Source organism: Leptodactylus fuscus, chromosome 8 (assembly GCF_031893055.1).
Source record: "Leptodactylus fuscus isolate aLepFus1 chromosome 8, aLepFus1.hap2, whole genome shotgun sequence".
In the NCBI taxonomy this organism is placed as follows: domain Eukaryota; kingdom Metazoa; phylum Chordata; class Amphibia; order Anura; family Leptodactylidae; genus Leptodactylus; species Leptodactylus fuscus.
In genome coordinates, this window is record NC_134272.1 from 9,798,753 (window position 1) to 9,813,924 (window position 15,172).

The window sequence follows — 15,172 nt, forward strand, 5'->3', positions numbered from 1 at the left end:
TTTCCACTTTACCTTCCTGGTTTCCTTGCATAGATTGGGTTTCATTCTAGCAGCCTTTCAATCATGCCCTACTACGTACACCCCTGAACCCACATAAACACTATGCATAGAATTTACTAAATATGTATTTAGTTTCCAAGCTCTTGTGTGTAGAAGGTACGTTATAGGAGCTGCGAAATATTTGGTTGATGAGTGTCAGACACTAGCACTGGAGTCCTATAGTTTGTATTTGCAGTGGACAGGTGATAGTAATACTATGAGTTTGCCACTGCAGGGTCACATGTACACCTAAGCATCATGTAGACACCGGCTAGTTTTTATACTATGTACAAGGTGAACGGCTTTTTGCCTCTCCCCTCACAACATAGCCCACCTACAGAGAAGCTAAAACCTATTTACGTTAAAGCACACCTCAAGTGAAAAGAAACTTTGTAATCTGTCTTAAAGGGATACATTTAATCTGTTCTCTTGTTTCAATCACATCTGTGTTCAGCCTCACACACACAGAACTCAGAGATTATCCTGCTGGCTGGTAAACCCAGTAGTTTGGTCTTTTCTATCCCCCCCCCCCCCAATTCAGATTAATATAGAGAAGTTATCTGACTGAGGCGCAAGGACAACCTATAGGTCTAATAAAGGCTATGCCAACGTTTCTAACATTCATTCAAGAAAACTTTTAACCGGAGGTGCACTTTAAGACCTGAAGACGGTTGACCCACATTTTAATGTCTGAGACAAAGGGTCAGACCAGTATTGAGACATGACAAACATTTGTACAATATTATAATCTTTTTGTATAAACTACCCAGTATAAGATCTCCGCTTGTTGACATTCATTCTGTTTACTTATAGTGGATGGAAGAGTCCATGGTCATGTGGTTAGCACATAGGTGCACGGCTAGTTATAGTCACAGGTAATACCTGGCAAGCTGTGTATTCACCACTAGATATAACTGAATGAATGCAGGCAAGTAGAGATCAAGAAAAAGTTGATCCAGAAAGTATATTGGAAAATTGTATATAACACAAACAGTAACATTTGTCTTTCAATACTAGTCTAAAAGTGGCAGAGGTCCCCAGAACGGGGCTACTCCAGTTTCTATGTGCACTCAAATAAGCATTGTCATTTTGCCTTCTACACTGAGCCTTAGGCTACCCAGCAGTTTTGGCCAGAGACCACCATGTACTGCCTTCACACTAATGCTAGTGGAGTTGTATTAAGATCCAAGAATACTGAAGCCACAGCTAGTAAAAGCTGTCCGTACATTTGACAATTGTGGTCCCTGCAACCTTGGAGTCGCAATGTAATTCCATTAATCTACATTTGTAAATGAGGTCACAGGGCAACGCCAATTTTTTCACATGGGGGGGGGGGGGGAGCTTAAAAAAAAATAATTTCATTTGGTTGCTTACCACAGTGATCTGTTCAATAATAGAAGGCCTGTCCTCTGCTGCAGGGTGTAAGAACCCCAACTTCAGAAACAGATGGGGTAGTCTCATCTTTTATTACATTTGCTTTAATGGGGTTTTTTGGGGGTCCCAAGTCAATTTTTTAAAGAGGACCTTTCACCAATTTGGGCACAGGCAGTTCTATATACTGCTGAATTCAGCGCATTGTTGGCTTTCCCGATCTGTGCCCCAGGTGAAGAGCTATTGGTCCCAGGACCGTCGCTCTTTAGTGTCAGAAGGGCGTTCCTGACAGTCAGGTACGTCCTTCTCCACAGCAGCGCCTATCGCGCTGTACAGTGTGAGTGGGGAGGAACGCCCCCTCCCCTCCTGATAATACTTGTCTATGGACGAGCATTGTGAGCAGAGGGAGGGGGGCGTTCCTCCCCGCTCACACTGTACAGCGCGATAGGCGCTGCTGTGGAGAAGGACGTTCCTGACTGATTGACAGGAATGCCCTTCTGACCGCAAAGCGCTACGGTACTGGGACAGATAGCTCTTTACCCGGGGCACAGATCGGGAAATCCAACAGCGTGATGAATTCAGCGTATTGTTGGCTTTCTAGCAGTATATAGAACTGCCTGTGCCCAAATCGGTGAAAGGTCCTCTTTAATACTGTTAACCTATTGGTGGTGTATAATTTCTGGGGCTCCAATGCCTGGCCCCTGCACAGATCAGCCAATAGCAGCAGCTAGTACAGTACTGCTCCTACTCAAACAATTCCCTGTTCACCGCATACTGTTGCACTCATGAACTGCAGCTCGTCTCCAGGCGTGCACACATCCCAAGCCAATAGCAGCATGGGGATAGATTGGCATCATTAAGGAAAAAAAAAAAATTGGGGCTAGAAGACCCCTTTAAGTATATGAAGTTCACCTACTTTTTTCACTTCATGCACTTAGCCCTCAGAAGGAGCAGTGAATAAAATGACAGCTTTTGTGTATCGAGATGTTTTATTTGGAAATGTGTAACTGATGCCCAGCAGCGGGTGCATCTTTACCATACGTCAAGGTTTTGCTTTTTTTAAAATATTATTCTGGTCACCAGTTAACACGGACGGGAATCTTTTTTTTTCTTCTTGTATTAAAACAAAAAAACTAGAACAAAATATATATATATTAGACCTCACTCCAATGTCAGAACAGTACAGCAATCTCGAACCAAATTACATCCAGGGAATTCTCAGCACTTACAAGGAAACCCCACACAGATATACAGCTAAAGATTAAATATATATATGCAGCAGAGGGGCAGGGGGGGGGAGGGGGCTGGGAAAAGTTACAGAGGAAAGAAACAGCTGGCTCTTTTGTAAAGTATGAACAATGAAGATTTTTGTATTTATAAATAAAACATTGAATGAAATAGGGAGATTACAGTCTAGATCATTTTTTTTTTTTTTTTTTACATGGTACTTCTGTTAGGAAACATCCAGAGTCGATATGGGAGGCAAGAAAAAAAAAAAAAATAAAAGTTTAAACACTGCACGCAGAAGGGGCGGTTGTTGGGTGAGGGTTGTGGAAGTGATGCCTGCTTCCTGCCCACAACACTGGCATCAGGACCCCATATTGCCCTGAAGTCCTCTTGATGAATATAGCTAGAGGGTTACACACAACAGTCACTAACTTACAATTGCGCAGTTACAGGGGAGAGAAGGGAGGAGAAACTACTGAATCAGGGCGGGTGAAGGATGACTGTACACATGAGATAAAACCATTATTTGTAAGTGGCGATTTCTGGAACGTCAAGGAAGGAGGGAAATTTCTTCTTTATTTTGTGGACAGGATAAGGGCCACGATCAGACCGTAAAGACCCAAGACTTCAGCAAAAATGAGGATCAGGATCATGCCTACAAATAGTCGAGGCTGTTGTGCTGTACCCCGCACTCCTGCATCTCCAACAATGCCGATGGCAAACCCGGCAGCAAGACCACTCAGTCCTACGCTCAAGCCGGCTCCTAGTTGTAAGAAGCTCCTAAGAGGGGAGAAAAAAATAAAAATTAGAGAATCTTCAATTTTTTTTAATTTCACAACATTGACCAAATTATACAATGCCCAGGATATCAGACAGTGAATACCCATTTAAGTGATTGGTGGCATATCACTAGGATGGGTCATAACTTGATAAACAGGAGTCCAACCCCTTCATCAATGGAGATCCTAAAGCTCCGTTCCCACGGAGTAACATGCCACTCATTCTGACACGTAAACACGTGTCAGAGTGAGGCGCTTCAAAACAGATCCCATTGACTTCAATGGGTGCTGGCTTACACGCGATACCCATTGAACTCAATGGAGGCTTTTTAACCTATTGCTTTCAATGTGATACGCGCGTAAGCTGGCACCCATTGAAGTCAATGGGATCTGTTTTGAAGCGCTTGAAGAGTGTTTACGTGTCAGAATAAGCAGCGCATTATTCTGTGGGAAAGAAGCCTTAGAGGTCAGATGCACCCAACTAAAGTGGCGTTATATTTTAGAGATGAGCCAATACATGGCAAAACACATCCAAGTCAGTTGCACCTGAAAATGAAAAATCTCTTTGGCATTGTGTCGGATTGTGTCTCCATATTTACTTTGAATTGTTATTGTGTTGCTGTTTTGTCGATTGTTTGATTTTATGTTAAGAAAAATTTGTTAATAAAAATCTGATTTAAAAAAGAAAGATTTTAGTGAAGGTAATCTTACCAGTGGATCTCCCATCTGGTCCTCAATTGTGTCATGTGACCAGCAATTGGACACTCCAACTATCAGTGACCCAGATTTACTACCGAAGTTAAATAGCCTCAGCAGATATTGGAAGGGAACAAGTGATGTCACCTCTCCACTGAATTGGTCATTTGAGCCCCAGCATGAAGCGGGACAGACAGTGGGCAAATATTTTACACTTCCTCCGTGGATTGATTCAAGTCCTTAACCTCTCTAAACTAAATAATTTTGATTTCTGGCTTCTCAAGCTAAAGGGACATGTTGTAGGGAACAAAGTAGTACAGTAAGTTTCTGGCTTAAAAGTAAGCCAGATATGCCAGATAGAACAGTCAGTGTGCCATTGATGAATTGGACACATTTTCAGACTAAATTAATAAATCTGAGCCAGTGTCACATATGGCCAAGGATTCAGTTTCTCCAGTCCTATGGCAGCCTCGAATGAATGGAGACAATGAATCAGCCATCTTGCTGATCAGGGCCAGAAAGGAGGGGTAACTAAAGTACCACCACTGGGAGAAAGATCAACTCCACTACAAGTTACACCATGTACCCATCCAGTGAGAAATTCCCAAATGGAATCTTACTAAAAGCTAAAAGTCTTAAATCCCTGCATTGCAAATTTTACACCAGGAGTGCAGAGATGAATAAGTTCTTCCCACTTAGTCTAATAAAATATAATGAACTAGTATTCAGTTGTGATTTCAGTGTTCATTGTAGTGTATGCAACACAGTAGCACCCAGTGAAGATTTGTCATAGCCTCTTCAGAAGCTGTACTTGTCCTGCCCAGGTACTTCTCTAAACACCCAATTTAGTAGTTTAGCTGAAGTAACCCCTCATGGGCACTATAAAGCCATCTGGTTCCAGCTCAGTATGCTGGTAGCAATCCCAAACAGCCGGGGGTCAACCCCCACCAGATATTAATGGCCCATTTAATGCAATTCAGTGTTGGCTTAACTTCCCACAATCCAGATATTGATGGCCTGTTATAAAGGAGAAGACTCCAATAATAGATTAGAGGTCAGATATGGGGTACTCCCATCAGTCAGCTGACAGAAGACATAGCACCAATGGTAGAGGCATATGCAGCAAGAACATGGCCACCATCACTATTGTGATCTGTACAGTTCAACTATCCATGCACTTCCAATGCAGTGGCTTCTGCTAGCAGCTGATCAGAAGAGGTGCAAGGTCTTGAATCCTCCAGCAATCTTATTGGGGGTGGTTAAATCATCTCCATGTGTCAAGTCATCGTCAATATCAAAGAAATACTTCAGACTAACTTATGTGGGCAGTGAAAAGGAGTTTTCAAACGGGCCGGGGGTTGAGGACAAGAGGCCAGAAAAATACCTTTAAGCTCCCACACCAAGATCTATTACCTCCAATAAAATAAAAGTGCAGAGAACCTACCTGTATAACGAGATATCTGATGTTAGAGAATTTGCAATAAGCACTGCAACTACCAGTCCATAAATGGCAATGATACCCGCCATGACCACAGGAATGATAGACTTCATGATCAGCTCAGGCCGCATGACAGACATTGCTGCAATCCCTGTACCACTCTTCGCTGTGCCATATGCAGCTCCCAGTGCTGTGTGAAGATAAACAAGAGATACAAGTTAGACTGGAGTTCTTACATCACTATGCCACAAAATATCATACAAGCAGTGTGGTAAGAAAACAGACTGCCATCTGCCAAAAAACAAGCAGCCAAGAATGTTACCACCAGTCACCTTTATATCTATACTATGCAAAAAGCATCAGCAATAGAATGAAGTGGTCTAATAGGTGACCTGTACTTGGGATAGATCACATCTACAGGGTTGTTGGGATCAGTCCCCTACAGGTCATCTGCCTGAAAGGTGATACATCACTTATGGTCAATGTACCTGTATTGTTGGTTGTGCTGGTACTACAACTCAAACAATTCCTTCAATGGATTGAGCGGTAAAGAGGTCTGTGACTAACAAGCAATATCTAAGCTTTAAGGAGGCCCTCAGCGTGTGCCAAGTGCTGCGGACCCCTTCAAAGATTAAATCATCAATGGTGCTGACAAGAGGATCAGAGTGACGTTCAGTGATTTCTATTATCTCAAATTTGTCACTTCCATCTGGATGTTAAGGCGGCTGCACTGCATTGGAACATGTGGACAGAAAAATACTTCATGATCTACTTTCATGTCCACATGACTCGTGCAGGCAGCGCACGGAAAGCACACAGACCCCATTAGTCTATGGGGTCCATTTGCTTGCACTGCTCGCCAATGTGTTTGGTGTTCCGTTTGGGATGGGGTCCCCACGCAGACTCCCTGAACAGAAGATGTGAACCAGGGGTTAGTGGTTCTGAGGGTCCTGCTCATGAAAGTGCTTTATGGACAACTGGAAAGATTCTCCACCAAGTCTTTTAGAGGTTGCTCTAAAAGACTTAGTGGCAACACCATCTGTGCACCAAAAATTATGTTTTCATGTTGACAAGCTTAGCCATATCTAATGGAGGCATTGACTGACTAGTAGAAGACACCTTATTCATGTGATCCCAACTGAGGTTGTGACGATATGCTGGGTTCTAGTGATTTCTTTGAGTGACATTTACAGAATGTAAAGAGGTGCGGTTATAGCCCGCACACCAAAACAGCCTTCCTGTATTTCCCTACTATGGAGCCAAGGACAACCCATTTGCTATAGGATTCTTCTGTTTGGCCCATTAATATTTAGCAAGATTGAAGGTTAACGCTTCTATGGAGTCAGATAACTATACAGCAAAGCAAATTGTGGTATAGTAGGAACCTGCACAAGTCAGCCAACATTGCACCAGTATCCATATGGGGCTTTTTTTTTTTTTTTTTTTTATATAGGCCTAAAGATTTAAGGAGATGTCTTAAACAACCCCCTTTAAGGCCCACCAAGCAACAGAGATACAAGATACTGGAAAAGTTAGGACCCTCCCAGCATTTTACCTAAGAGCAGGTTCATTTTGGCACTTGCAGATAAGTTTGCATTTATACAAAGTAAACTCAATCTGCCAGTGCTGGAAGTTATAAAGCCATCTCTTCTTGGTCACAATACACAGGATTACAAATTGGATTTGATAAGGTTGACTATAGATTCATGAAGGATGCTTATCTATAGCCTAATCTAAGCCATGGGGCAGCATTCATATTGCACACATGTAGTACATCCAAGCCATTGCCATTAGTGACGAGTACAAGACAACACCAGACTTACCATGATGTACAATAAAGCTGTTCAAGTCACTGACCAATTTAAGTCATGTGAATTCCTCAAGTATTTGATCTTCCGAGTACGGACCAGATCACATGCCCGCCAGGACAAGTCCTATAAGGGTAACCTTTCATCATATCTACTGCCTAAAGAAAACAATGTAAACCTTCACTAAAGGCTTCAGCAGCTTCATCATGTGCAGATTCAGCCACTTCCACTAGTTGTCTCATGGACATTGCGATAGGGTTGGCAACTATGGTTGAATTCTCAGGAACCCACAAAAAATGAGCTCAGCAGAAAAGAGACAGGCAATACACAAGAAACAATTAGCTAAAGGGACTTTTACACAAGGTGATCCTCGGATAAACATGTCCTGCAAGTAATAAAATAAAAATGTGATAAGAGGTGACCAAGGGAAATAGATCCACCTATCCTTAGAGGATGTGCTGACACAATGGAAGTTTAGGAGTGGGTGAGTTGTATGAAGAACCCCCTAAGTCACTGCAGCATTAAAGAGGTCCCTATATAGTATAGAGGGGAGAATATCAAAATCGTATTGATCACACCAAAACCATTGCTAGAAAGTGGCAAGTCATTGGAGCATTATTATAGTCCAATATACACAAGGGTGGTCACATTGACACTACCTGCCTTGTTTTGTGACATTCAAGGTCACAGAGTCTTCATTTCCATTGCAGAAGAATACTAGAAGAAACCAGCTTAGGCCTAAGTTTATTTATACCAGCAAGAACTTTGTTGTGAGTATCAACATCTACTTGCACAGTATATTACCCCTAATGCTGAGAGGGGGGGGGGGGGGGGGGTAAGAAAAGACATTGAAGTTTAGTTCAGCAATTCTCCATTTCTACCACCAGTACAGGCGAGCCAATGCTTTACACAGACCTTCTTGAAACCATAGGGTAGACTGAAATAAAGGGCCAGTCCAGATCCCTCAGGGAGCCTCCATGCACACGTTATGACATTAATACGTCTAATAATTTGTGCCAAACCTTACAATAGAGAGCCTACTGTATATTCATAAATAATTTTACACTGCCATTCTCAATAAGTGCTGCCCTACTGACCCGGCAGGCAGATTTCTACCAGAAGCTATCCCATCAAAAATCTATTCTGTAACATTAGGGATCCAGGTCATCTAGCTACAGATACCAAAGCACAAACCACTGCAAGGATTTCACACTGCACAGCTATAGTAACAGGTTTATACCAGAACAGCCCACAAGAAACACCCTAACAGGCACGAGTAGAGTATACGCTACAGCCGCCAGGGTGCTGGTTATATTACCCGTCACATGACGGCAGATTCACCTGATCTTTGACCCAAACTGCTTAAGGCCTCCCTCTTCAAAAATAAAAACATTTCCCCAGTGTGGTGCCTCAGCCTAAACCAGACTTTACAGCAAATGTTGTCAGTGTCTCACCCCAGAAGCCATGTTCCTGTGAATAAATGGTACTATGGCTTCTTCTTTAGACAGGATGGAACCCATTTGCCTTTTTATTCTACATAGGCAACTCCTACTAGCCAGGTGACCACTACATTACACCAGATCTGGTAAGAGATCATCACCTTGAGTTATAATTTGCAGGCCTTACAAGAGAATCTGGGTCAGAAGATAGTCAGATTTTCCAGCCTGAAGCCAGACAGGAGACTGGGGCTCAGTGTACAGACTGAATCTTCCTTTTGGATTCCCCTGTGTACACAAGGTGCTAGATCGGACATTTTAGGGAACAAAACCCTAATGATTCAGGAATTACAAGTGCATTGCTCTCCCTTGATAGGTAGTAGTATATGGTGAACTAAACACTGGACACATTTGCTACTTTAAGAGAATATATATATATATATATATATATATATATATATATATATATATATATATATTTAGGATCCCTCCTTCGATCTGTTTTACAACACACTCGATACAAGATCCAATAACCCCTTCACAGAAAGCCTCCAGACACTGCATTCTATAGGATGTCATTTAGAGGCCATAAACCTCAATCTTTACACTTCTGAAAACTTCCAAACCCCGGAGTAAGGTCTTCACCCACATTACTAGTGCCAATAAAACTCAGCTAGTGCCAAGTCAGTCTGATGGCTGCATGCAGCACCAACGTTGCTTTAGGATCTTCTCATTTCATAAACTATACCTTAGATTGAGCTAGAAATCGCAGCATGCTATCAAAAGCAAAGCTGCTTCATCTTCCAGACAAGAGGATTGAATCTTGGGGTAAAAACAAAAGCATGGTCTATGTCAGTAACTATCACTTGAAAAGGCCAGTCTGCATCTTTTAGCACATCAGGTACATGAATGCTGCCATATTATGACCCTCCGTTACTACCATCAACATACCGCATCTGGACAACCCATAGATCCCTGTAAATCGGTCAGTAGCCTGCCCGCTGCAGGGACACCCCCTGTTCACCATAGTACTACAGGCCTATCACACATGACTGGCTTTTATTACCAATTGATGATTACAGATCCATTCACTGCTATCGGCTGTAGTTTTGGCAGCAGTGTTATATACAAGGACCACAAATTATAACGCACGCCTTATTTTTGTGGCACAGATAAGTAGAGGCTCACACAAGTCTTTGTGGATGACATGCGGACATGTTTTTTTTTTTTCAGATTGTAAAACCCACTACAGTCGTATGCCGGAGGCCTTAATACCAGGGCCTTGCCGCTTAAGCAACTGCAACATAAGGGTTGTGTGCTCAGCATAAATATGCCTTTGCATGACAGGACCCTAAAACTCAGACAAGGCACAAACAGAAAACGCAGGTTTCATTTCCCCTTCATCTAAAAACCCATTATTGCATCAATGGTGTTAAAAGTCAGCGGCCACTTGTGACAATAACCCAGGCTATGAGGTGATGTGACAGGCACTTCATGATAAGGCTCATCCACATTAATTTGCAGAGTGTTAATGTGAGCAGTATCCGGGGGAAGGAGGGATGTGATCACACCATCTGTCAGGAGAAAGAACCTAGGATTTCATACCTTCACTGATACACAGCAACAGACGCTACCGCAGAGAGGACCAGTCCAGAAATAGATCAGCGAGCCTACACAACAGCCCGTCTTCTAAAGATCTAGGGATGGCAGAACCTGAGAAGGCACTGCTGATAAGACAATCACCCTCCTGAAGGTCACATGCAGACATTCCTGTGGCATTGTCTGCAAGGCCCAGCATCCCTGCTAGCAGCATCAATGCTCATAGGCCTCGGTAAAAGGAATCCGTCTTCTACAGAAAGGCTGATTTGCCTTTAATGATCAGTAAACCTCATCCTTTGACCTTGATTTTACAATATCCTGCCCCACATCTATATGACAGTCCAAAGGTCATCATGTATGAGATCCTCCGTATATCTGTGTGACTGCTTCTCTACCTGCCATCTTAAGAAGGGGCCTTACACAATACATCTGCAGCCATTCAGGTCATGGTGACCATAGCACAAAGCAGTCATTCGCCTGTGCAGGACAAAAAAAAAAAAAAAAAAAAAAAAAAAAAAAAAAAAAAAAAAAAAATACTGCACCTCTCGGCTATTGTACATGTATCCGTGTATAATGCCACATTACAAGTAAATGGCAGAGACCATTGCCAGTAAATACAAGCCCTTCAGGCGTCCTCTCTCAAGCTGTTAGAACCGCTGGTATTCATCAAAGAGGATTTTGTCCCCACTCATGACCTTACCACTGTGTCCAAGTCACCAGACACTCAGCAGTCATGAAAATCTAGGGGTGCCCTTTGTAAGTACTTTTATTACACTTGTGACCATTTACTTCCTGTAGTCAGCCATTAGTTCCATACGAGTACACAGAAGCAGTCACATGCAGACCACCGCTAGATCCCATTCTTGTGATCATTGACACCTATGAAGTGTTGCAACCTCTAATATTTGGCATCAGCAATATGGCCACCATGACCATTTCCATAGACAAGGCATCCATCTCTTCCCAATTTCTGATTGGGAGTGTAGTCTTTCCACAAGGCTCCATGCACATGACTATTGATCAGTGTGTATCTAATTTTACATTAGCACACTGACCCACTCTTTTATAGCCCCAGACACAGCTCTGATTCCTGTCCTGGGTCATTCATAGAAGTTATGGGTCCATGGAGGGCAGATACCCCATATCTTCATAGACCTGCACATGTGGCCCAAGACAATATGGCAGGGTGAAGTCTTGGAAAGCTGGGTTACAAGCCTTGTGAGTGCAAGTGGCTTTTTTTATTTTTTAAAGGAGGGTGTTGATCTCCTCTTTAGATATACATAGAACTGTGTATCCATTTACTATATTAAAATATATATAGCACCCTTTTATCCATAGGACTCAATTCCTGCCCTATACAGTGGCCATTTTTGTTTTTACAACCAACAAGGAAACCTTCTGTAAAAGGTGTCTGGTCATTTAAAAATAAGAGGGGTGCGCCCCTTTAGCTACAGAGACACAATTTATAGAGGAATCTTGCCATTTTCTTCCACAACAAAATCAGAAACCAAGTTCTCCCACTGCACCAGGTGTATTCCTTGCAATAACAATAAAAATCAAGTCTGGCCCCCTGCAAAAAAAAAAAAGCATGCATGCTGAAGTCTGGGAAAGCTGAGTTCTGAGCCTTGCAAGGACCTCAATAGATTTTTTTTTTTCTTAACCTGATGAACACATTTTACAGAATTTTTCTGACGATTTGACGGCTCCATCCACCTGTCTATGACATGGCAAGTTCATCTATAGAGAACAGAGGTAAGCCATTTTCTTCTGCAAAATAAGAAGGGATCAAATTCTCCTGTTGTGCGGGGTGAAAATGCTCATCTCTGGTCGGCAAGGACTACAAATCCCAGCACCATTTGTGAAACACTAATCTGCATTAGAAAGAGAAATGCAAAAAAATCTAATAAAAACCTATAAATCTGTAAGAACACGAAGGCGTCTGTAAGACTCCCCACCCCCCTCCAAGGCTATCAGCCCAGATGACTAGTATTGAACGACCCCTCCCCATCAAGTCATTCTTCCCTCTGCAGTCATGTGACCGCTCACCAGCTGCTGGGATCACCCGAGTGACGTCACTGACCCGGCTACCCCAATACTAGGGCTCAATGATGCCCCCTAAATCTAATCAGGGGAGTGACGTGCGTCACTGGTGGAAGGGACTGGGGGAAAAAACCCGAGTCGGTTCGGCTATGAAAGCGGAAACAACCGAAGTGTGACCGAGGGAGGTGGAGACTAAAGCAGGAGCCCAGTGAACCGAGGAGATGATGGAAAGATGGAGCCGGTCACATGACAAGTCATTCTATGTTATAGAGTGGAATCTATACGTGTCACATCCACCCCTATAGAAGCTATAGGCACATCTATCACCTTCACTGACGTTATATAGCAACCAATGCAGAGACACAGGGCTATACCATCACACCGTCCCCCCCCCCTATATGTACCCCAATATAGAAGGAGAGCTCACCGCTAAACACCATGGCAGACGATGCACCCATGACCGCGAAGAAGGCGGAGTACTCAGGAGAAGTGCCGGTTGTTGTAGACATGGCTGCGGGTAAGAGACGACTCCTCCGACCGTGACAGAAGACGACAACCTCCGAAAAAAAAGGTGGCGAACAGAGAGAGAAGCCGAGGGGGAAAGGGACTGCTGGAGACACGGAGCTACGGGAGGAAGGAAGGAGGGGAGCGGGGCTACGGGCTGCTCCTGTCACACAGAGGCTGCGGCTCTCACACTGAAGGAGCTAAAGCGCCGCTCACTGCTCTAAATACCTCACCGCAGCACAAAATGGCGGCCGGCTGCGCGTCACGTGATGCGGCGCTTCCCTAGGCTCCTGCTTTTTTTTTTCCCTCGATCCCGCCCGCTGCCGGGCGAAACCATTTCCCCTCAGAGGGGAGGACAGTCGCTAATAACATCGTCACGTCAAATAGATAGTATGCCGATGGATAACGCGTGATCGTATTCTGATTTTTAGTTTGTCGTGTTTTGTCTTGAGCCGTCATTAAACCGGTTGGGATGATCCCTGTGGTTTGAGGGAGTTGGTACGGTCCTGGTTGGGTGTAGTACAAGGTGCGTCAGGCATAGCTCATTAGAATAGTGTTGTGAGGTAAAGTAGAGCTGGTTCTGTCAGGGCCGGATGAATTGGGTTGTGTGTAGAAGTGGCAGAAAGGGGTGGTAGGTTTATTTTACTGCAGACAGTGGAAGGTGAACCATAAAAATGACAGGAATATCTAGTTTTTAGGTTAAAGCAAGGAGAAAAAGGTTGGTGTCAGATACAAGATGGCAGACACCTATAGAGTGATACGAGTAAAGGGCAAATGTCAGGAACATCTCAATAAAAAATTACTTCAACTTTATGAAGATGGCCGTATTATGACGGCGTGTGAGCTTATAATGGGCTCGTGATCTGGCGCGTGTTATAGCCCAGAGCAGCCGTCACAATTCTGCTTGTTGCTGTTAGAAACGGTCAACGGGATTGTTAACGAGCACACTGAGACCTAAAATTTTCTTCTCGACCTTCTTAAGTAAAGTACCCCTAGTGAGAAATAGTCCCAACTGAGTAGCCCCAAAGTAGCCGTCATCTATATAACAAAGTAAGGTTTAGCTTGTTTCAGTGTAGTATAATGGCCCCTCAGTGTCTCCACATATAGTATAATGGCCCCTCAGTGTCCTCACATGTAGTATAATGGCCCCTCAGTGTCCCCACATGTAGTATAATGGCCCCTCAGTGTCTCCACAGGTAGTATAATGGCCCCTCAGTGTCCCCACATTTAGTATAATGGCCCCTCAGTGCCTCCACATGTAGTATAATGGCCCCTCAGTGTCTCCACATGTAGTATAATGGCCCCACAGTGTCTCTACATGTAGTATAATGGCCCCTCAGTGTCTCCACATGTAGTATAGTGTCCCCACATGTAGTATAATGGCCCCTCGGTGTCTCCACATGTAGTATAATGGCCCCTCAGTGTCTCCACATGTAGTGTAATGGCCCCTCAGTGTCCCCACATGTAGTATAATGGCCCCTCAGTGTCTCCACAGGTAGTATAATGGCCCCTCAGTGCCTCCACATGTAGTATAATGGCCCCTCAGTGTCCCCACATGTAGTATAATGGCCCCTCAGTGTCCCCACATGTAGTATAATGGCCCCTCAGTGTCCCCACAGGTAGTATAATGGCCCCTCAGTGTCTCCACAGGTAGTATAATGGCCCCTCAGTGTCCCCACATTTAGTATAATGGCCCCTCAGTGCCTCCACATGTAGTATAATGGCCCCTCAGTGTCTCCACATGTAGTATAATGGCCCCACAGTGTCTCCACATGTAGTATAATGGCCCCTCAGTGTCTCCACATGTAGTATAGTGTCCCCACATGTAGTATAATGGCCCCTCGGTGTCTCCACATGTAGTATAATGGCCCCTCAGTGTCTCCACATGTAGTATAATGGCCCCTCAGTGTCCCCACATGTAGTGTAATGGCCCCTCAGTGTCCCCACATGTAGTATAATGGCCCCTCAGTGTCTCCACAGGTAGTATAATGGCCCCTCAGTGCCTCCACATGTAGTATAATGGCCCCTCAGTGTCCCCACATGTAGTATAATGGCCCCTCAGTGTCCCCACATGTAGTATAATGGCCCCTCAGTGTCCCCACATGTAGTATAATGGCCCCTCAGCGTCTCCACAGGTAGTATAATGGCCCCTCAGTGTCTCCACATGTAGTATAATGGCCCCTCAGTGTCTCCACATGTAGTATAATGGCCCCTCAGTGTCTCCACATGTAGTAT

The 15,172-nt window shown here is 43.9% G+C and overlaps 1 protein-coding gene across 1 annotated transcript; it reads right to left on the minus strand.

Moving 5' to 3' along the window:
* Positions 1-2,380: 2,380 nt before the first annotated feature.
* ATP6V0C (ATPase H+ transporting V0 subunit c) lies at positions 2,381-13,198 on the minus strand. Its single transcript, XM_075285029.1, has 3 exons — positions 12,861-13,198; positions 5,557-5,740; positions 2,381-3,417 (listed from the first exon to the last, which is right to left on the minus strand). The coding sequence occupies exons 1-3, from the start codon at positions 12,940-12,942 to the stop codon at positions 3,213-3,215; spliced, it is 471 nt and encodes a 156-aa protein (XP_075141130.1). The 5' UTR covers positions 12,943-13,198; the 3' UTR covers positions 2,381-3,212.
* Positions 13,199-15,172: the final 1,974 nt, after the last annotated feature.

Coding starts and splice junctions, on each gene's coding strand:
- ATP6V0C (XM_075285029.1), bottom strand. CDS start 12,942: ATGTCTACAACAACCGGCACTTCTCCTGAGTACTCCGCCTTCTTCGCG. Junction 5,741..12,860: donor GTCTGCCATGGTGTTTAGCG/GTGAGCTCTCCT, acceptor ATCTTCACACAG/CACTGGGAGCTGCATATGGC. Junction 3,418..5,556: donor TCAGATATCTCGTTATACAG/GTAGGTTCTCTG, acceptor CTCCCCTCTTAG/GAGCTTCTTACAACTAGGAG.